General features: G+C 39.0%; 1 protein-coding gene across 7 annotated transcripts in view; it reads left to right on the forward strand.

Moving 5' to 3' along the window:
• Positions 1-24,015, forward strand: part of GALK2 (galactokinase 2) — a 157,500-nt gene that overhangs the window by 5,330 nt on the left and 128,155 nt on the right. For 2 of the 7 annotated variants that reach the window (XM_008269030.4, XM_008269035.4), the window contains exon 2: positions 18,680-18,768. The exons of 1 other annotated variant lie outside the window; for it this stretch is intronic. In XM_008269030.4, the coding sequence (XP_008267252.1) occupies positions 18,680-18,768 (89 nt within the window). Of the gene's footprint in view, positions 1-7,091; positions 7,305-13,301; positions 13,615-18,679; positions 18,769-24,015 lie in introns of those variants that run through there. 4 more of the 7 variants (XM_070054163.1, XM_002717732.5, XM_008269031.4 and 1 more) reach the window with 4 other exon arrangements.

The following is a 24,015-nucleotide window of genomic DNA, read 5'->3' on the forward strand; positions in this document are numbered from 1 at the left end:
TACACTGGATTATGGAGGCTTGCCACAAAAAGTAAATATCTGGATTTAAAATTATTATATTTTAAATAAGATTTTGTATATATTTAATAAAATATTAAAATTAACTTTACTTTTTACTCCATTTGAAGTGGATTGGTTGGCTTGCATTGTGGATTCTGATTCGGTAGGTCTGGGCCCAAGATTCTGCGTTTGTAAAAAGCTCCCAGGTGATGCTGATGCTGGTTCTGTTTGAAGACCACATTTTGAGTAGCAAGGTGTAGACAATAGACAGACAAGCCAACATACAAATATTTACAGTACTGGTATAATAATTACCGTGAGCAGGCAAGCAGAGGGTGCTCAGAAATTTTGTTTAGTTTTTTGCTTTGCAAAATATATTCTATAAATAATTTTTACACAATTTCTGTCCCTTTCATATTGATTTATAAGATATTAAAATATTATACTTAATGACATAAATGTATATTTCTCTGATTCCTGAGTTTATCTTTCGCCTTTTGGCTTAAATGATTATGAACTAAAAAGATAACATGTGGCCTTTGAACAGTTCATGGAAAATGAGCATTACAGAGAATTATGCATGGAGTTCAGGAGTTTTCCACACCAAAATGAACTTGTATTATTACAATAAACTTATAATATTTCTGAGTAGAATCTCATTTGAAGCACTAAAAAGAAAAATACACTATTTAAAAAAGCCTTTGTCATCAACATGAATTTTGCTAAAATTGAAGCAAGAACAAACATCAAATTTATGCTGAAGCTTGAATAGAAGAATGGTGAAATCATTGATGCTTCACAAAAAGTTTGTGGGGACAGTTAGCAATTCAAAAGTAGATAATTGACTTTAAGAAGGAATGAGTTTGTGTTGAAAGTCAAGCTCTCAGTAGCAGACTATCCACATGTAGTTGTGAGGAAGAGTTCATCTTGTTCATACTCTGGTTGAAGAAGACAAATTATTATTATTTTTTACATATTTATTTTGTTTATTTGAAAGAGTTACAGAGTGAGGTAGAGATAGAGAGAGAGGTCTTCTATCTGCTGGTTCACTCCCCAGATGGCTGCAACAGCTGGAGCTGCGCTGATCCAAAGTCAGGAGGTTCTTCCGGGGAAGACAAATTATTGAAAGCAGAAACAGTAGCTACCATCATAGACATCTCAACTGGTTCAGCGTGCAGCATTCCAACTGAGAGACTGAAGTGGAGCAAGCTTTCTGTTCAATGGGGGACCAAAACTGTACCAATCTGTCACGGACAAATCTTTCAATAGAAATTTTGAATAGGTGGGACCAAGATCCTGAAACATTTCTTTGAGAAGTTGAAACTGCAGATGAAACATGGTTTTACCAGAACAGTTCTGAAGACAAGGGACAATCAAAGCAATGGCTCCTAAGAGTTGAAAGTGGTCCCATCAAAGGAAAAACAGACTACATTTTGCTTGTTGACTTTGTGGAGGGCTAATGGACAATAGCATCTATTATTATGGGAGTGTTTTGAGAAAGTTAACCAAAGTTTCAGCAGAAGCATGCCCAGGAAAGCTTTCCCAGACAGTCCTTCTCCACCATGAGGGTGTTCCTTTCTCATTCCTCTCATCAGACATGGGCAATTTTAAGTGTTGTTGGGAAATGACTAGGCAGCCACTTTAGAGTCCTGATTTGGTTCCTTTCTGACTTTTGTTTCCCAGTCTTAAAAAAAATCTCTAAGGGCACCCATTTTTCTTCAATTAATAATGTAAAAAAGTCTGCATTGAAGTGACTAAATCCCAGAATTCTCAGTTTTTTTTAGAGGTGGGATAAATGACTATTAGAGTGTTATCACTTACTGTTAGACTGTTATCACTTACAAAAACGTCTTGAACTTGAGTGTATGTTGAGAAATAGTTTATATATTTTTATATTTTAATTCCATCTCTTGAAATTTTTGAAGTCTCCTCATATATTTATTTTATATATAAAATAAAGAACATAACACATTATAAAGAAGAAACTTAGGAATAATAACACATTATTTATCACAATGGAAAAATACCCAGCTTAGTGACTAGATTCTCCCAACTATGACCAATACTTTTTGATTATAAATCAAACTAGAATTTTTTTATTATTTTATTATTTGAAAGGCACAATTACACACAGAGGGAGAGACAGAGAGAGAGGGAGAGAGGGAAATCTTTTCCATTATCTCCTGGTTCACTCCACAAATGGCCTCACTAGCCAGGGCTGGGCCAGAAGCCAGGAGCTTCTTTGGGCCTCCCACATGGGTTCAGGGGCCCAAGAACTTGGGCAATCCTCTGATGTTTTCCCAAGTGCATTAGCAGGGAGCTAGATCTGAAGTGGAGCAGCTAGTACTCCAACTGGCACCCATTTGGGATGCTGGCACTGCAAGGCAGTGGCTTTACCCGCTATGCCACAGTGCTGGCCCTGGAAATATTTTTTATAGAGGCTGCATAACTAAACAATAGAAATAACATTATTTCAGATAACTGATTATTGTTTCACTTAATTTTGAAGGTAGAGGTAGGAATAGGAAACAGGGAGAACTTCCTGGAGGAAGAAGTCATTTCTAAGCTGAGACCTAAATGCCAGGTCTGTAAGACTGTAATAGTCATGCTTTTTTTGTTATGTTGAATCAAGTTTTTTTTTTTTTCATCTTAGTGTCTGTTTTATTTATTTTTGTTTGGTGTACTATTTTACCTGTAAAGAGACTAATGTCCTTTGAGAAACAATTTCAACTTTATTAATTAGGTTTCTGTTTAATGATCTATTATGGGGGTCGGCTCTGTGATGTAGTGGGTAAAGCCGCCTCCTGCAGTGCCGGCATCCCATGTGGGCACCAGGTCCAGTCCCTGCTGCTCTACTTCCAATCCAGCTCTCTGCTATGGCCTGGGAAAGCAGTAGAAGATGGCTCAAGTCCTTGGGCCCCTGCACCCATGTGGGAAGACCCAGAGGAAACTCCTAGCTCCTGGTTTCGGATTAGTGCAGCTCTGGCCGTTGTGGCCAATTGGAGAGTGAACCAGCAGATGGAAGACCTCTCTCTCTATCTCTGCCTCTCCTTCTTGCTCTGTGTAACTCTGACTTTAAAATAAAAAAATCTTTAAAAAAAAAAGAATCTATCATGATATACCATCTGTTAGTTTACAATTTAGACTATAAACCTTATTATAAATGTACCTTCATACAAAAAATAAACTGAGAAGTCTGAGAGTTGAAAGTAATAATAATGTGAAATTTATATTCTTGGGGCTAGCATTGTGGTAAGGCAGGTAAAGCTGCTGCCTATGATGCTGTCATCCCATATGGGCACTAGTTCGAGTCCTGGTTGTTCCACTTCTGATCAAGCTTTCTAATAATGACCTCGGAAAAGCAGTAGAAGATGGCCCAAGTGCCTGGGCCCCTGCATCCCCATGGGAGATTCAGTGGAAGCTCCTGGCTCCTGGCTTCAGCCTGGCTCAACCCTGGCCATTACGACCATTTGGGGAGTGAACCAGTTGGTGGAAGATCTTACTCTCTGAGTCTCCCTCTCTCTCTTTAACACTGGCTTTCAAAAAAATTTTTTTGAAAAAAATATGTTTTTAATATTTTTATTATGAGAGATGTCTAATAAGAACCAAAAGACTATATTTTTAAAATCGAATATTTTTTTCTATCCCATAATGATTGTTGTGAAGATTTAAAGAGTTAATAATGTGTGTTTGTGTGTGTTTGTATAGCATTTACTTTGCAAGATGCCTGGCATAAAGAAGATAGGAAAAAGAATTAATGCTAATTTTGTTTTTTGTTGTCTCTTTGGGATTCTATTGTGGTTTGATAGTAGCTTATTTTAGGAACAATGTTTTATGAAAACTATAATGTACACATTTTAATTTGGGGACAATTATTTGCTTTTAAGCGGGGGCCTTGTCAAAGGCCATACATTCAAAAGTAGTATGGCCTCTGGGCTAGGATACCAGAGACCTGGGTCTTAATTTCAGGTCCACTATGCTTTTTTATTTTGGGCAAATTCTTTCAAAAAAGGATGTTTTACTAGTTGCACTATAAGTTGCTTCCCAATCTGCATTAGCCCTGTTGATAATGTAATAGAAATGTATCCAAGATAGAAACCAATGATTTGGTGTTTGTTTCATTTAGCAAAGTTAATGTTTGGTCACCAAATACTCATCAATAGGAAGTATGCTTTTATGAATCAGAGTTTCCATAGTCATTGTTTTCATTTTCTAACCCTGTTTAAAATAAGTTTATTTCAAAGCTTTAAAATGTGGTTATAGTTAAGCAGTGTATGAGAATAATTAAAAATATGTCTGAATAAAAAATATCCTATCCTTTTCCAAATTTAGTGATTCCTAAACATTTTCCATTTCATCTCACCTAGAATCTCTCCCTGTTCAAACTTATGTACAAGGATTGACAAGGATGATTAAGCCACAATGATCATTATACTGAGATTTATTGGAGTTCAAAAAGAGAAGATATAATTTATTCAGTTGAAAATGATAATGGAGAGGGCAAAGTAATAGTGAGAAGGCAGCCCTGAGACCAGAAATAACTGTGGAGTACCATTTTTTTAAAAAAAATTATGTATTTATTTATTTGAAAGTTACAGACATACACGCGCGCACACACACACACACACACACACAGCTTTCCTCTGCTGGTTCATTCCCCAAAGGGCTGCAATGACTGGGGCTAGGCCAGTCCAAAGGTAGGAGCCAGGATCTTTATCTATGTCTCCCATGTAGGTGGCAGGGGCCTACTTAGGCCATCTTTCTCTGCTTTGTGATGCACATTAGCAAGGAAGGATCAGAAGTGGAGTAGTTGGAACTTGAAGTGGTGTTCCTATGGGATGCTGACATTGCAGGCGTTGGCTTAACCTGTTGAGCCATAACTCTGGCCCCAAGTACAATTGACAGTAATAACTCATGAGATGCTGTTTCAGAAAAACCTGGTGTATAACAATTGACTGCCAAAAGCAATGCTCAAAAACTGGAGAAAGGATAATTTAAAGATGACAAAGAATGTAATTTGTTGAGGGGGTTTACGGACAGAAGCATGGTCTCAGGTGAACACAAATGAAATGGATGTGTGTGCTCCCAGTCAGTACAAGGTGGTTTCTATGTCAAGCTAGACAAAGGTGGTCCACAGTTAACCTAAGTGCACCCTGAACTTTCTAAAGAAATGTAGATATGTCAGGCATTAGATAAGGGATATTCCAGGATTTGACTGGGCAAGATATGGCCAGCTGGCTTTGTTTATCCCATAAGATTTGAAAAAAAAAAAAAAAAAAAAAGATTTGAGATGGCTTTCAGAGTTTCCTATAGGGCAAGATGGTGATTATGACCAAAATGCCTGTAGTTCTGTCAAGCTGAATCCCTACACGTGCCAAGAGATTGCCCCTCTTTGGCTATACTTTGGTATTGTTGATTTGCTCTTTGGCCTCCATTTCCCTACCTGCTGACATACACTTAGAGATTCTGGAGGGGTAACTTACTGAATCTCTCTCAGTTATGCTACTGTCCCTAGTGTGTTGGACACTACTATGGTTTGGATATGATTTGAGAGTGTCTCCCCAAAATGTTCATGAATTGGAAGCTTTGTCCCCAATATGGTAATGTTGGAAGGTAGTGGAACCTTTAGGAGTTGGAGTCTAATGAGAGGTAATTAGGTTACTGGGGATATTGCCCTGGGAAGGGATTAATGTCTCTGAGAGCGAGTGAATTGACCTGAGAATGGGTTGCTTAAAAAGTGGGAGCCTGACCCCTGAATCTTTCTAGCATGCTGCTGCCATTTTGATAGAGGCTAAATAGATGAGGCTACTCAATCTTGGACTTCGGGTTTCCAAAACTGTGAGCTAAATCTCTTTTCTCTGTAAAGTATCCAATCCCAGGTATTTTGTTATAGCATCAGAAAACAGACTAACATGGCATATGGGCCCAAACTTCCTCATTTAGGGAGTCTACAAATAGTTGGATTGCCAGCTGCCTTTCCTCAGGTTTAGTCTTAGTATTCCAAGATACAAAATGCACTAGATTGAGAACTAATAGACTTGAATTTGAATTTGAGTTTTGCTGTTGAAGAGCATGTCACTTCACCTTTCATTCATTCAGCTTATCTTGTCCATTTATTAAAAATCAATTTGAGGGTGGATATTTGGCCTAATGGTTAAGACACCACTTGACATGTCTACATCCCTTACCAGCTATGCATCCTGGCTCCACTCCCAATTCTGGCTTCTTGTTAATGTGCACCCTCGAAGGCAGCAGGTAAGGGCTCAAATACTTGAGTCTCTGTCATCCATATCACAGACGTGGATTAAATTCCTGACATTTGGCTTCAGCCCGGTCGAGTCTGGCAGCTGCAGGCTTTTGGTGAGTGAACCAGGAGATGGAGCTCTGTCGGTCCCTCTGCCTGTAGAATAGGATAGAATAAAAAAAAAAGGATAAAATTTAAAAAATTTTAAAAACCAAACCAATCTGATGGGTACTGTTTTGAGGGCTGGAGATGCCCAGCTCCTGCTGTCATGTTGCTCACCTTTTAGTAGCAATGATGGTGGAGGTGGTAAGAAAGACAGTACATATATAAGAAAGTAAACTGGCAGGGTGCTTTGTGATATTCTGAGAATTGTGAAGAAAAGTCAGTAATATGGTAGGGCATTGTGGGGTAACATTGTGCCTCTTTAGAAAGCATCTGGGATTTTCCTAGACAAGAAAAATAAAGGGATTGAACTGGATGCTAAGTGTTCTTGCAAATTGAAAGATATGTGTTTCTCCCCCCACCCCTGCCCACTAATCAAATGCTACATCAATTTTATATTGCTTGATTTGGGAATAATCCTCACAAGAAGCAAAGCTAAACATTTTAGTATTGTTTAATGCATAGTTATTGGATATTAAGGAGGAAAAAAGAAAAAAGCCTAAGATCAGATGTAGAAGGTGTGTGTGGGCCTGGTTGTAATTTTGTCCTTAGACATTCCCAGAGTGCAGAAGGAAACCTTATCCCTAGTGCCAGGGGAAGGGGCTCCCACAAGTTCCTACCGCCAGGAGCTCAGGGCAGCTCGCGGCTGAACTTGAAAGCCGCAGGGAGATCCGGGAGGAGGAGTCGGAGGCGGAGCCCGCTGGAGTGGCCACCTCAGCGCAGCTGCAGGATTTCCGCAGACTGAGGGTCCGTGTCATCCGGAAGAAAGCGGCTTCTGGCAGATACCTCGTGATTGCTGTGCTTTGCCACTAGAAGCTGCAGAAGAAAGAAAGATCTAGAGAAATATGGCAACGGAAGGCCCTGCCATGCGTCGAATCCAGGTTGCAGAACATCCCAGGTGGGGGAAGGGAGATTCCCTGCTTTGGGACTGCCTAGGTTGTGCAGGTGCAGGTAGGGTCCACGATTTGACTGCGTCCCCGAGGCGCTGCCTTTCCCCCACCGGGACGCAAACAGTGTCCTTGGGATTATGTCTGGCCGTGTGATTAGGCTAGGCTTGCAAGAAAGACCATGCGTCAGTTTCCACCTGGGATTGCTGTGGAGGATTGGGTGTATTGCTCATGAGTGGGGTTTCTTTTTCTTTTCTTTAGTACAGATGCCCGGATCAGCTCTGAAATCCTTTTCTGTCATACCTGCTGATTGGTAGTATTGTAAAAAGTCTCCTCTCTAATTATGAGTATTTATTGAAAACAAACACATTAACCTCTAGGTCTCTGCACTCTTTAAAAAAATATCCGGGAATATTTGAGCTGTCTTTCCTGGAATGAATTTACTACCAGTCCCTAGCTACAGCATAGGTAACAGTTTAGTGTTGTCTGGTGGAGAATCTCATGAATTGCAGACACTTTGTAGGAATACTTTGTTATGATTTGTAGGACCGAAACCTCTTAGAACGAAGTCTCATAGCTGCACTAGCCCAGGGACTTTTCTGAGGTTGGTTCCTGTCCCTCTTTGCTTTTCCTCACTCACACTCTTTTTTAAAGTGCTTTTTGTTTGCTTTTCCTGTTAGCTTTTTCCTCTAACATCAACTCCTTAAGCAATTCTTGCTTCCTGGTTTATTTCCATCATGTTACTGTTGATAATATTGTACTCTAACTTGAAATATTGTTTCATGCTTAAGTGAGCAAAATGTGTCTTTAGTTATCATTTTTTAAATTACAGAGAACAGTGAGCCTTGGACTGTTTCTGAATATCTTTGAATGTTTTAATGTATTCTCTAGAGGTCTTTGCAAACTTCTTTGTCCTTATATATTTGAATGAATTAGGACACATTGTTAAAGACAAAAAAAAAGTCATGTTTCAAATAAGACCCATGAGGAACTTGTTACATGAAAACAATTCAGCCCCTTGTAGTTCAGTTTTTTTTTTAATTACATAGAATGTGTTCATGTATATATTTCATATATGTCTAATGTGTTTCTGGTTTATATTTTTATAGTTAGGCTGTAGGGGCTAGTGGGTGGTGGTAACAAGTACAGGCACATGTTCTCAAAGTGAAGAATTCTTTACTAAATTTCCTTAGTATCCTTTCTTGCCTCTCATGATTTTTACTATATTCATTCATGCAGTAAACATTAAATGTTGCTATTTGCTGTCCTATGCTAGCCACAGAAGAGATCATAACAGTATTCAGATAAGCTCTGCTATTTTCACTTGTGCTTGCAAGGCAATTCTTAGCTTCAGGCAATGTTTTGTTTGCAAGAATCTTGGGAAGCCACTTAACAATTTTAGGAGGGGTGAGTCTTGTTCAATCTAAATAGCAATCTGCAGACCCACCTAACAGGTCACGTGTTGCAGTGTGCTGAAAGGGAAGCCATGAGGCCCTTAGGTCAGTCTATTTCCTTGTGGAACTCCTACTGTCTTCAGGATGCCTCTTCACCTTCACAGGGTGCATGATGCTCTGAGTAAAGGCACTTGTTACACTGTGAATTTCAATAAAAACAATTTCTTTTTTGTTCTCTTTATATAAAAATCATGTTGAAATCGATGTTGTAATGTTTTATTTCTGCATTCCACTCCTGCATATTATCTGTATTGTTAGATTTCAAATTCCCCTGTTCTAGCTTTCTTTGCTTTCTTAGTAGTGGTAACTTATTTCTTCTCTTTTCTTCACGATTAAGTTTTAAATAGTTGATTATTATTATTTTTTTCCAGTGGACTTATTGATATCCACATACCATGTAATTTATCTGTGTTTTTTAGTATTTTCATACTAAAAAGGAACCTGACATCCCTAAGTTGTCACCCCTGAGCTCCCCATTCTGTGTTCCCTGTTCCCTAAGCAGCCATTAATCTGTTTTCTCTCTATATAGATTTGGTCAGTCTTGACATTGCTAATAAATGCAATGATATAATAAGTGTATTATTTTGTGACTGTTTCACTTAGAATAATGTTTCCAAGGTCTCATTTGTGTTGTAACATTTATCAGGATGTTACTCCACTTCATGGTTAAATGATATTCTTTTGTTTGGATGTGCTACATTTTCTTTATCCTCTTATCAGCCTTTGGGTTGCTTCTTTTACCTGGCTTTCATGAATAATAGTGCTATATGTCATGCTTTATGGATACATTTTTAAAAGTTTCATGTTCCTGCAACTGAGCTGGCTAGGTGACACTGAACATATTCTCAGTATTAAAGATTTGGATGCTTTAAAAATACACTCAATGAAACCTGAAAATCCTGCAGTTCCTTTTCTCACTGTTGTCTCTGATTTCAGCCTTGTGCTGCCAATTCCTACTTCCCTTCTTAGAAGTCAAACATTTGGTTTGAATCCTGTAACTTCATTGCATCCTTATAAAATCATTCTTTTCCTTTTTTAAAATTTTTTACAAATATTGCTTATTCACATAAGTGAAATCTATGTTTTTCACTTCCTCTTTCTCAGAGATCCTGGCTTAAACAGTTCATATAGATATAATTCACTTTTTAAAGGCTGAGATTATTTTGTAGTGTGAATACCATTATTATGTAGCTACTTCACTATTTGGTACATTTAGATATCCAAGTTTTCACTCTTAGAAATAATGCTGCAATAAACATCCTTCTATATATATCTTTCAGCATTTGTGCAAATATTTTTGAGGATAATTCATGGAAATGGACTTAAAATTTTGATAGTTCCTAAATGGGCTTGCAAAAAAGATGTTGCTAGATTGTTTTATGTCTTAATACCACTTGGGCACAGGAGTACAGGCACATTAGCAGGGAGCTAGATTGGAAGTGGAGCTGCTGGGACTTGAACTGGCACTCATATTGGATGCTGGTGTCACAGGCTGTGGCTTAACCCACTGTACCACAGTGCTGGTCCCATGTCATGGATTTTGATATGTAGAGCCCCCATTTTTCTTTTCCAAAAAGCTGTTATTTTGGTCTCAATTTCTGCTTTCAACTTTTCTTCTTGTTCACTAATTTTTTCTGCAACTCTTTTCATTCTTCTGCTTAACCTGTCTACAGTTTCTGTTTTTTACCATTACTACTTCTTTTTCTTAAAATCTCTAATTAACTTGGTTTCATTTTTATGTTCAATTTCTTATCTAGGGAGAATTTATTGTGATGAAAGGAGTGAGATTCTTGACATCTCTTAATGGCAGTGACCATACTTTGAAATGCCATCCATAACATATTTTACATTTTCAAGTATAGCAGCAATAATGAATATTTATTATCATGTACTTATAAATCTTCAAAAGTGTTGCATTGAGTTGCTGTATTAGCCTCAATTTGTACATGAGAAAAATAAGGCAAATAGCAGCCTATATAAGCTATCATTAAAATTCCTATTGGTAGCCAGATATTCTTACATTAGTATTAAATGTTAGTGTTATTGAATAGACAAATGGGATTACATCAAGCTGAGAAGCTTTTGAACTGCAAAGGAAACAGTAAACAAAGTAAAGAGGGAACAAACAGAATGGGAGAAAATATTTGCAGACTATGAAACTGATAAAAGATTAATATCCAGAATCTATAAAGAGCCCAAGAAACTCAACAACAACAAAACAAACAATCCAGTTAAGAAATGGGCAAAGGACTCGAACAATCATTTTTCAAAAGAGGAAATTCAAATGGCCAATAGACACATGAAAAAATACTCAGGATCACTAGCCATCTGGGAAACGCAAATCAAAAACACAATTAGGTTTTATCTCTCCCCAGTTAGAATGACTCTTATTCAGCCATTAACAAACAATAAATGCTGATGAGGATGTGCAGAAAAAGGTACTCTAATCCACTGTTGGTGGGAATGTAAACTAGTACAGTCATTGTAGAAGACAGTAAGGAGATACCTCAGAAAACTGAAAATAGGTCTACCATATAACCCAGCCATCCCACTCCTGGGAATTTACCCAAATAAAATGAAATCAGCATATGAAAGAGTGACTTATAGTTCCATGTTTTTTGCAGCTTATTTCACAATAGCTGAAATATGGAATTGATCCATATGTTCATCAACTGATGACTGGATAAAGAAATTGTGTTTTATATATATATAGTATGGAATACTACTCATGCATAAACAAATAAATGAAATCCTATCTTGCAACAAAATGGATGCAACTGGAAACTATTATACTTAATGAAAAAGCCAGTCCAAAAAAGACAAATGCCATATGTTTTCCTTGAACTGTGGTAACTAATAGAGTAACAAAAAATGTAATGGATAGGAGTGAAACTCACATTTTGAGATTCAATGATTTTTTTTACAGCACTTGTCTCTAATGTTAAAGAACAGTGTTTTTTTCTTGTTACTATTTGTTGAGCTCTTTAATTAGTATAGGATTAATCTTATGAGTATAAAATAAACTGAAAGTATATCATTGTGAAAATGAAGAGACAGAATAAGAAAGGATGGAGGAGGAAGAGTGGCAGTGTGGGTGGAAGGGAAGGTAAGGTGGGAAGTATCACTATGTACCTGAATCTGTATCTATGAAATACATGAAATTTGTTCACCTTAAAAAAAATCAAAAAATAAAAATAAAAAAATTAGTGTTTTTGGGGCCAGTGTTGTGGTGCGATGGTTAAACCACTGCATCCCATATGAGTGTCAGTTTGAGTACCAGCTGTTCTATTTCCTATTCAGCTCCCTTAACAGTATGATTTTTGAAGAAGCTCTTAATTTCCTATCAAAAATGCTCATTGTTGGGGTGAGCATTTGGCCTGGTGGATTTGCTTGATATGTGCACATCCCATATCTGAGTGTCTGATTTGGTCCAGGCTCTGCTCCCAATTTTAGCTTCCTGCTAATGCACACACTAGGAGGCAGTAGGTGGCGGCTCAAGTACATGGGACCCTGCCATCTGCTTTAAAGACCCATAATGAGTTCTGAGCTCATGGTTTCAGCCTTGTTCAGCCCCATCTGTCCTGGGCTTTTGGAGGAATGAACCAGGGGATGGTAGATTGCTGTCTTTGTCTATCTTTCAAACAAATAAATTATTTTAAAAAAGAAAAAGGCTGCTAATACTAACTAATAGAATAAAAAGGGAGAGAACGATCCAGCATTGGAAGCAGGGTACACAGCAGACTCATAGAATGGTAGATGTCCTGAGGCACTCTGGCCTCAGAATCAGCCCTTAAGGCATTTCGATCTGACTGAAGAGCCCATGAGAATATTTTAAGCATGGAAAGCCAAGACACTCTGGCAAACAAACAAACAAACAAACAAACCACCACCTAAATGAAAGATCTCTCTGAGTGAGATCCCAGTAGAAAGAACGGGCCATCAAAGAAGGAGGTACCTTTCTCTGAAGGGAGGAGAGAACTTCCACTTTGACTATGACCTTGTCTAAATAAGATCAAAGTCGGCGAACTCAAAGGCTTCCATAGCCTTGGCAACTTATGACAAGAGCCTAGGGAAATTATTGACGCCATAAACAAGAGTGTCAATTTGTTAAGTCAACAACAGGAGTTACTATGTATTTACTCCCCATGTAGGATCTCTGTCCTTAATGTGTTGTTCAATGTGAATTAATGCTATAACTAGTACTCAAACAGTATTTTACACTTTATGTTCTGTGTGGGTGCAGACTGTTGAAATCTTTACTTAATATATACTAAATTGATCTTCTGTATATAAAGATAATTGAAAATGAATCTTGATGTGAATGGGATGGGAGAGGGAGCGGGAGATGGGAGGGTTGCAGGTGGGAGGGAAGTTATGGGGGGAAAAAGCCATTGTAATCCATAAACTGTACTTTGGAAATTTATATTTACTAAATAAAAATTAAAAAAAAAGAAAAAGGAATGCTCACTGCACTCTTTTTTGGGCATACTTTCAGTTACGACTTTAAGACTTTGAGAGTCTTTTTTTTTTTTTTTTTTTTTTTTTTTTTGACAGACAGTGAGAGAGAGAGAGAAAGGCCTTCCTTCCATTGGTTCACCCCCCAAATGGCCGCTATGGCCGGTGCTGCGCCAATCCGAAGCCAGGAGCCAGGCACCTCCTCCCAGTCTCCCATGCGGGTGCAGGCGCCCAAGCATTTGGGCCATCCTCCATTGCCTTCCTGGGCCACAGCAGAGAGCTGGACTGGAAGAGGAGCAACCAGGACTAGAACCCGGCACCCATATGAGGTGCTGGTGCTGCAGGAGTATTAGCCAAGTGAGCCACTGCGCTGGCCCCTAAGACTTTTAGTCTTGTTGTTGGAATCTCAGAGGTAAAAGTACAAACTGCTCTCATTATAACCACACTGTTTCATTATCAGGGGATTAAGTATGACATTTAGAAAGCTCCTGTGCACTTCAGTGCTTTCTGTTCTTAGAGAAAAATGCTCCCATTATTTTGTTTTGTAGCCTGCATGCATCTAAATTTAAAAGGTAGAAGTGCTTTATAGCAAGCCTCTTGGTGATGGAACAGTTCTAAGTGAACGAACTATTATCCTCAGGTCCTCTGGGAAAAATGACACAAAGTTTAATCACTCAGAATGTTTTCACTTAAACACATTTTAGAAATCTCATTCTAACTCTGATGTTAGCACTTTACTTTGTGTTTACAGTGCTTATAAAAGCTAATTAATAAGGATTCAAGTTCAAGAGTCTATATATAATTTTCTATATATGAATTTCATCTACATATGATTTTTTTTTTGACAGGCAGAGTGGACAGTGAGAGAGAGAGACAGAGAGAAAGGTCTTCCTTTGCCGTTGGTTCACCCTTCAATGGCCGCCACGGCTGGCGCGCTGCGGCCAGCACACTGCGCTGATCCGATGGCAGGAGCCAGGTAATTATCCTGGTCTCCCATGGGGTGCAGGGCCCAAGCACTTGGGCCATCCTCCATTGCACTCCCTGGCCACAGCAGAGAGCTGGCCTGGAAGAGGGGCATCTGGGACAATCCAGCGCCCCGACCGGGACTAGAACCCGGTGTGCCGGCGCCGCAGGCAGAGGATTAGCCTAGTGAGCCGAGGTGCCGGCCCTATGTATGATTTTAATCTGTATCTAGACTAGCAGAGTTAGCTAAGCCCTAAAACTGGAAGTTATCAGCCTTATCTTCCTCTTTCCCACAGGCAATTGGTCACCAACTCCTATGGATTTGATATTTTAATTATCATCTCAATTTAATGTGACCCCTTTCTATCTCCACAGCTAGTGGTCTCAGCATTTCTCTCTAGCTTTTCTGTTAAATTTCTTTGGTTTTGCAACCCTTCTATATGCTACTCAGTGAAATTTATTAAATGCAAATTGATGATACCACTCCATCCTTAAACATCTGTTCACACCCACTGTGTATATGTTAAAAGACAAGTTTCCAGACATGGCATATGAGGGAACCTCAAAAAAATTCTTAAAAATGGACATTGTCTTTTAAATGCATTTTCCCACAGTCTTCTAAATCACTCTTGAATAAAACCCCTTAAGATTTGGGGCTTGATAAGCCTCCTAGCTCTTCTCCCCTCTTTCTCTATTTAAGCTCTGTTTGTGTTTATTGAAACTCTAATTGTGGTTTTCTTTTTATTTTTTTAAAGATTTTATTTATTTATTTGAGGTAGAGTTACAGACAGTGAAAGAGACAGAGAGAAAAGTCTTCCATCTGCTGGTTCACTCCCCAAATGGCCGCAACAGCTGGAGCTAGGTCATTCTAAGCCAGGAGCCAGGAGCTTCTTCTTGGTCTCCCACACGCGTGCAGGAACTCAACCACTTGGGCCATCTTCTGCTTTCTCAGGCTATCAGCAGGGAGCGGGACTGGATGAGAAGCAGCTGGGGCACTAACCATTGCCCATATGGGATGCTGTGCTGCAGGCAGAGGCTTAGCCTACCATGCCATAACCCCAGGCGCTAATTGTGGTTTTCTGAATGCAGCTTGCTGGGCCTTTTCATGCCCACTGCCTAGAATCCTTCACTCCATTTCATTTCAATCATTGCTTCTTTGGAGAGACTTCTGTAACTTACTTTCCTCTTTTTGATTTATTTTACCACTCAAATTCTCCAACAATAGGGGCTAATGGTCTTTGCTCCTAAAGAACTGTATTCAACTGTCTTATCATTTTTATTGTACCCCATATTGTAATTTTTAGCTTCCTCTTCTGCCAGATACATATTCCTTGAGGCCCAGAGCTGTTATTAATTTCCTTTCTGAGACTACTTAGTAAAACATCAGAAAATGCTTCCTTTGAAAATAAAGTATTTTTTAAAAATTATTTTTTGAGAGAGATTGCGCCTATTGGTTCACTCCCCAAATGTCTGCATGGGACTGGAGCCAGGAGCCAGGTACAAAATCCAGGTTTTTCACCTGGCTGCTAGGAGGAACCCAATTACTTCAACTATCACTGCTGCCTCCCAGGATCAACATTGGAGGGAAGCTTGAGTCAGAAGCTGGGACTGGGAATTGAACCCAATCACTCCTACGTGGGATGAGGGCATCCTAACTTACAGCTCAACCAGTAGACCAAACACCTGCCCTTTTCTATTGTATTTCTTATCAAACTTTGATTTACAGCTTTAGCATCCATTTATGCCTGAATCGGTTATTACTTTGATGATCACAAAACAGTGACTTTCTAATTTTTTCATACTTTTTAAAAACTTATTAGTTGATATTCTGTTGTGAAGAAGTGCTTTCCCTTTGTATCAGTATGGACTAATAGATTTTTATTTTTAATCTATGGATTATATTCTGTTACCATTATTGTTATTTTTATTTTGATACTCAGTTTTTCCAGATTTGGGCAATGAGAACTTGCTCAGGTGGATTCCTGGCCATTCTGACTCATGGCTATCATTGGGTACTTCTTACTGTCTGGCATAGCAAGATGCTGTAGGTTTATAAAGTCTTGTATTTTCTCTGCCCAGCTCTGGAATCAGCCTTTTCTTTAAGGAGCTCTCGTTTCCTACTTTCTTTCTTTTTTTAAAATTAAGGAAGGGAATTATTTTTATAGTTTTATTTGTTCATTCATTCACTTAATTGAGAGGAAGAGAATCCTGGGGATGGGTGGGGGCAGAAAAAGACATCTTCCATCTGATGGTTCACTCCCCAAGTGCCCACAACAGGTGATCTGGACTAAGTGGAAGCCAGGGGCCAGGAACTCCATTTGGTGCTCCTCCAAGGGAGGTAGGAACTGAAATACTTGAGGCATCACTTGCTGCCTCCTGGGCACATTATCAAAAAAGTAGATCAGAAGCAGAGTAGCCAGGATTTGAACCAGATACTCTGATAAGAGAAGTAGATGTCCTGAGGGGTGGCACTGAACCCCAATGTTACTTTTTAATTTTCACCAATCTGATAGTATCTCAGTGTAATTTTAATTTGCATTTCTCCATTTGTAAGTTAGGTGCAAATCTTTCCATGTTTTGGTATTTTACAATGATCTTTTTAAAAAAGATTTATTTATTTATTTGAAAGAGTTACCCAGAGAGAGGGAGATAAAGATAGATATCTTCCAACCACTGGTTTACTTCCCAGGTGGCTACAACAGCCAGGGCTGACCCAGGCCGAATCCAAGAACCAGGAGCTTCATCCAGGTCTCTCACATGAATAGCAGGGACCCAAGTACTTGGGTCATCCTTCCCTACTTCTCCTAGGCTAGTAGGAGAGAACTGCATTCCGAGTGGAACAGCCAGGACATGAATGGGTGCCCGTATGGGATGCTGACTGCACAGGTGGTAGCTTTACCCACTATGCCTCAAGACTGGCCCCTTTCAGTAATCTTTTATTATGAATTTTGTTCATATCTTCCATGCATTTTTCTATAAGGTTTTTGATCTTTTTCTATTACCAGGAGCTCTGTTCGAATAACTTCCAGCAAGATTCAACAGACATTTCTATCATTATAAAAAATTTATCTTTTTTCTTTTATGTGTGGATTTCTTGCAACTAATTAATGTCTCAGACTAATTCATTAATTAATTTCCTAAATATAGTAGGCTTTAATAAATGTTAACTTTCTGTTATTTTAAAATTATTTTAAGTTATTTATTAGAAAGGCAGAGATGGAGAGAGAGAGAGAGAGAAGAGAGAGAGAATCTCCCATCTATTGGTTCACTCTCCACAAACCTGCAACAGTCAATGCTAGCCCAGGGCTGAAGCCAGAAGCCAGGCACTCTATCCAGGTCTCTTATATTGGTGACAGGGATCCAACCACTTCATCCATTACCTACTGCCTTCCATGGTTCACGTTAGCAAGAAGCTGGAATTTGGAGCAGAGATGGGACTTGAACACAGGAACTCTGATATGGGAATGCTGACATCCCAGGTGGTGTCTTAACTATTATGTGAAATGTCTGCTCCTGCCCTGGTGTTTTTATCTATACACAGTATGATATAGGACTACAAACAGTGAAGTTGTTTGACCAGAGATGATTTGACAGTATAAATTATTGAATCTCTTATAAGCATTTTAGATCTGGAAAGGGCCTGTGAGGACTGTCTAGCTCAAATTCCTGAATTTTAGAGTATAGGTTGAAGGAAAACAATTTAACAAACTGGTGTTGAATTAGAGGCTTTATCGGAATTATACCTGTGGTCTCATAATACCAAGTCTAGTTTTCATTTGACTACTTGTAATGAATTGAATGGCATAACCCCTTAATTCATGACCATTTAGAACCCTAGAATGTGACCTTATTTGGACTACCATCTCTGCAAATGTGGCCAAATTAAAATGAGGTGGGTCTTATCCAAGCTGACTGGTATCCTTATAAGAATGAAAAGCAGAGACACAGGGAGATGCCAGGAGCAGAGAATGGAGTGATGCAGGTCTAAGCCAAAGAGTGCCAGGGATTGACATCTACCAGAAGGTAGGAAGGGGAAGGAAGGAGTCTCCTTTACAGGTTTCAAAGGCGTTAAACCCTGTTGACCCCTGAGTTCAGGCTTGTAGCCTGTGGAAGAGTGAAGCAATGCATTTCTGTTAAGCCATTCAATTTGTGGTATTTTGTTATGGCATCTTTAGGAAACAAATACACCATATCCTGTGCTACTTCTTTAGTATAAAGAGATTCTGCCTTGAATATTACTTAAACATTATGCAGAAAGTTACATTCTTCATAAATGCAGGATTTTTTTCCCCCTTGCTGGTTACATCAGCCTTAACATTACCTTATGTCATTTAGGAGGTTATGATATTATTGTCCTGGGGTTTTCCAGAGGTATATCACTAAAGATTTTGCCTTTTTTTTTTTGCAGTAATTAATGTTGAGGGTTACATGAAATGTGAGTGTGTGTGTGTCTTCTGGATTTTCTGTTATATGGTATTATATGGTATTATGAAATAGTCTACTCTTGTTTTCAGATTGCTGAAGCTGAAGGAGATGTTTAATTCCAAGTTTGGATCCTCTCCCAAATTTTATGTTCGAGCCCCAGGAAGAGTCAATATAATAGGTATTTCAAAAGTTTCTTTTTAAACATTTTCCTCTTCCTTTGGTAAGACCCAAATTTTTGTTAATGTATTTCTTTCTTAATTTTTCTAAAATAGAATATTTTACATACATCCACTAATAGTAAGATATAATTTTGCATAAGGAACACACTTTATTTTTGTTTTTCTCAATCCAAATTACTAACACTAATTTTGTCCATTTGTTTTTTAAATCTGTAAGTTTGTTGAAATCTAGATGTTAATATTTTTTAATGGAGGATGAATATATCTTGCTATGCCTCAGATTAAAATTTTAAACTGTGGTAATAATTTTACTGTGTTTATACTGAATCATGAGTCAGAGGAACATTTGGAATGCTTAGATTCCTTGCTTTATAAGTGTGGCCCACATTTTTCAGATTTCTAGGTGGCTTTGTCTTTGTTTCTTCTGTGAAGTATTTTGAGTTTTACTTTCTTTTAGAAATAAATAGCATAGCCTTTTAACATTTTTGCCTATAATTTTTTGTCCATCTTCATATATAAATAAAATTGATATAGTTGTAGTTATGTAACATTATTCTGTTTTTCATTTAACTGATCATAAATATTTTTCCATTTCCAGTATTCATAATGATTGTTTTAATGACTTCACAATAGCTAAATTGAAATTTAAGGAACAGTTTTCTTTAAATATACATAAACCTTTCAAATTTTTCAATATTATAGCCAGTAGATTGATTAAAAAGAAACATTGGGTAAGAACAGCATATTCAGTTGTCATTATGTATTACTGTCACTGAGCCAATAAGAGCTTCATTGCCCACGTGCATTGGAAATCCAGATAGTGATGCCATGGTCTTAATGGAGAGAAAGTTTATTAGGAGCCAGCACTGTGACATGGTGGGACATCCCCATCCCATATTGGAATGCTGGTTTGAGTACCACTCAGCTATTCCACTTCTAATGTTGCTTCCTGGTAATGCGCCTAAGAAACAGCACATAACGGCTCGAGGACTTGGACTCCTGCCACCCAGGTAGGAGACCTTGATGGTGTCCTAGCTCATGGCTTCAGCCTGGCCCAGCCCTGGCTAGTGAGGAGTGAATGAGCAGATGGAAGATTTCTCTCTTTCTTTCTTTGCCTTACAAACAAACAAATAAATAATGAATGTTTTCTAATTTAGTTTATTAGGAGGTGGCCAACTTAGGAGCTAGGAACAATGTTTGCATTTACAAATATTTATATTTCTGATCAGCAAGATTCTTAGCATTGGAATTTTTGTTATAGGCCTTCTTGAGTTGAATGTTACTTAGAGGACATTTAGATCCTGTTTTTCTTCTAAATTTATTCTGGATCTAAGTGGATTTCAGAAATATATGTACTTTACACGCAGAGTTGTTTTTACCAAGTTGTGCCTGTGTTATTTATAATGAGACCCATTATTAAGGCCAATGAGGGGCTGGTGCCACGGCTCAATAGGCTAATCCTCCGCCTGTGCGCTGGCACACCGGGTTCTAGTCCCGGTCGGGGCGCCGGATTCTGTCCTGGTTGCCCCTCTTCCAGGCCAGCTCTCTGCTGTGGCCCGGGAGTGCAGTGGAGGATGGCCCAAGTGCCTGGGCCTGCACCCCATGGGAAACCAGGAGAAGCAACTGGCTCCTGCCTTCGGATCAGTGCAGTGTGCTGGCTGCAGCTCGCCAGCCATGGCGGCCATTAGAGGGTGAACCAACAGCAAAGGAAGACCTTTCTCTCTGTCTCTCTCTCTCTCACTGTCCACTCTGCCTGTCCAAAAAAAAAAAAAAAAAAAGGCCAATGAGGATATATTACTGAAGATATTGGCCATTCTTTGAAGAAGCAATGGAAAATTCCTACTTTGAGGATAAGATCATATATATTTTCTGTTGCTGTTGCCAGTAGCCACATGTGACTTAGTAAATTAAACTGAAACAAAATTTAAAATTGACCAGCCACATTTCAATCTCAGTAGCCACATTTGGCTAGTGGTTACTGTATTGGACAGCACTGATATAGAACATTTCCATCACTCCAGAACAGTCCATATCCTGTGCTGCATGGTCTGGATGTTTGTTTTGGCTGCCAGAAGAGCAGGAACAGAAGCTTCCTCTGGTTGTTCCTTGAGTCTCCCTAAGGCATAAGGTCCTAGGGAGATGACTAGGTGGGGAGTTCCTGTGTAGATCTAGAGCATAAAGAACAGGTGGCTGCCAGCTGACCCTTAAATCTTTGAAGAATATTTATCTCATTTCTGGGTTCACTTATGTAGAATACATCTATTTAATGTTGGAGGGTTGAGTTGAATCATATTTTTTCCTACTATTCCATTTTTGCTTTTCCTCATGTTCTTTCCTCCACCTGAAACCTTTAGCCTATATCCTAGTCCACATGACCAATTTCTGCCTATTTTTTGTTCTTTTTTTTTTTTTTTTTTTTGACAGGCAGAGTTAGAAAGTGAGAGAGAGACAGAGAGAAAGGTCTTCCTTCTATTGGTTCACTCCCCAAGTGGTTGCCACGGCCGGTGTGCTGCACCAATCTGAAGCCAGGAGCCAGGTGCTTCCTCCTGGTCTCCCATGCGGGTGCAGGGCCCCAAGCACTTGGGCCATCCTCCACTGCCTTCCCGGGCCACAGCAGAGAGCTAGACTGGAAGAGGAACAACTGGGACTAGAACCCGGCGCCCATATGGGATGCTGGTGCCACAGTCGGAGGATTAACCAAGTGAGCCACGGTGCCAGCCATCTGCCTATTTTTTGAGACCTGTTCAGATGACTCTATTATGGAAAGTGAAGGTTACATTCTGTTAGGTGGTATACTGTAGAGTTCATTTTTGCATTAATCTAGATCACTAGACCCCTTTGTGTAATAAATACACCATTTAGTCTTTGGTAGAATTGCTTCACTAAACTGTACAATTAGGGTTTTATGTTCTATTTGAAAGATACTGTAGGAAATCAAACATATAGGAATCATCCTCATGTAAATTTTTAATTTTTCTTCACAACCAAAAGAGCCCAACTAGAACAAAGGAACTAATTTGACCAGTTCATGTACAAACATATATATGTTTTTGTATGTGTAGTAATAAGGGAGAGACAGGGCCTTATAAGGACAGGAGCCAAAATACAGCTGGGCCTCATGGAAACTTAAACTAAACTAGAGGCAGTGCTAAAAAATTAAGCAGCAAATAAATTGTAGATCTTTGCTGTAGTTCTGTCCCATAAGGTAGTTAACTGCATACTCTTCCTTTGCTTATCTTCATACTTTTTCTAGATATTCATTATTCTACCAAATGTTACTCTTTATTTTCTCTATTACTCTTTATTCTGGATGCTTACTCTCTTATTTTTTACTGCCTTGTAAATTGGGCCTTCTGTTTGTGACTCTTATTGGACCTATACCTACATCTCTGTGCATCCTTTTAGTTTCAGTTGATATCAGACTTATCTACTTCACAATTCTTAATTTAGATTCACAAGCAAACTTTATTCATATTTAGATGGAGTCTAATAACAGACTGTTGATTAGTTATTGGTTATCTTACAGATTTCTTTCTTTCATTGAACTGTCCATCAGTGAAGGTGTCTGTCTGCCCAGTTTCCCCTTCTAGTTGGAATTATTCCACCTAAATCTCTGTGCCTGAGGAAGATATAGTGGGCTGTGCTTCATACAGAGGCAGGAACAATGGAAAACTGGCTCAAATAATGAAGGGGGTAGTGAAGTCTTCCCCAGGAAGATGAGACTGGAAAGTTAAAACTCTTAATGAGAATTTTTTGGATGAAGGAAAGGGTATGGGGTAAGGAGAAAGGCATTCTACTTAGAGGGGACAGGAGTGCAATAACTGGAGCCAATTCAGAGTTTGGCATAACTTTGAGAGTGTAAGTCATTAAATATGGCTGGATTGTGATGTGAGGATTGAGAGTGGGGAGGGCGGGGAGTGGAGATAGAAAGAAATTGATGGGCTCAATAAACATTGCTATGTAGAAGAATCAATTATATATTACTTTTTGTTTTTTGGTTGTTGTTTTGTATATGAGACGAGGACTGAGTGATAAATTCCATGGTTGAGCAACTGAGTAGATAGTGGCACTGTCTGCTAAGACAGGAACTCCCAGGAGAGGAGTAGGTTTGGAGAAGAATATTAAGAGTCTTAAATGTAAATTTGAAGTGCCTTTGGCTATCTAAAAGCAGCCTTTGCATATGTATTCTGAAGCTTGTTGAAAGAAATGTGGGGCTGAAGATACAGATTTGGGTAAATGGTATATACCTGATCACTGAAGCTCTTAGGATAGGTTAAATTGCTAAGGGAAAATGTATAGATGAAAAATGCAAAGTTCTGAGGAAAGGAGCCTTAAGAAGAGTAACTTAACAGAAGAGCAGGAAATAAGCCCCACAGAGAGAATGAGGATGAAAGGCCAAGCCAGAAGGAAGAAAACCAGGATGGCAGGGAAACAGAATCAATGGGATATATGGACAGATGTATAAAGATAGAGATATATGAGAGAGGATTTATTAGGGGAACTGGCTCATAAAATTTTGGAGGCAAGAAGTCCCACTATATGCTATCTACAAACTCTGCAGAACCAGGAAAAGACAATAGTTTGGCTCAATCCAATTTGAAGGCTTCAGAACCAGAGAAGCTGATGTGTAACCCAGTCTAAGGCCAAAGGCTTATTCATTTGGGGATTATTGGTGCAAATCCCAGAGTCTAAAGGCTGGAGAATCTGGAATTCTGCTGTCCAAGGGCAGGGAAAGAAGGTTGTCCCAGCTCCAGGAGAGAGTACAAATGGGCCTTTCCTCTGCCTCTTTGTTCTATCTGTGCCCCACAGCCAATTAGATGGTGCCTCCCCACACTGAGGGAAGGCATTCTCTAAGCCCACTGACTCACATGTCAATCTCTAGAAACATCCTCACAGACACACCTAGAAATAATGCCATCCAGTTCTCCTTTTACTCATCAAGGTGGTGCTTGAACTTGACCACCACAATGGTATCTTGGAAGCTGAGGAGAACACCACGTTAAGAATAGGCATGTTTCAAGTGCTACATAGAAGTTAAGATTTTACCCAAAGCGAGTCTTTTATCCATTCTTCTTTTTAGTAGAATTGTTGTATATCTTATCTTCTATATGGCAGGTGTGGCTAGCCATGTGAGACTAAAAAGGCATAGTCCTTCCCCTCACAAAAGTTAGTCAAATGACAATCATGATGGAATTCTTAACACTCTGATAGTGTGCTTCTGTATTGGGTTCTGCAAAGCCCAGAAG

This window comes from Oryctolagus cuniculus, chromosome 12 (assembly GCF_964237555.1).
Source record: "Oryctolagus cuniculus chromosome 12, mOryCun1.1, whole genome shotgun sequence".
Taxonomy (NCBI): Eukaryota; Metazoa; Chordata; class Mammalia; order Lagomorpha; family Leporidae; genus Oryctolagus; species Oryctolagus cuniculus.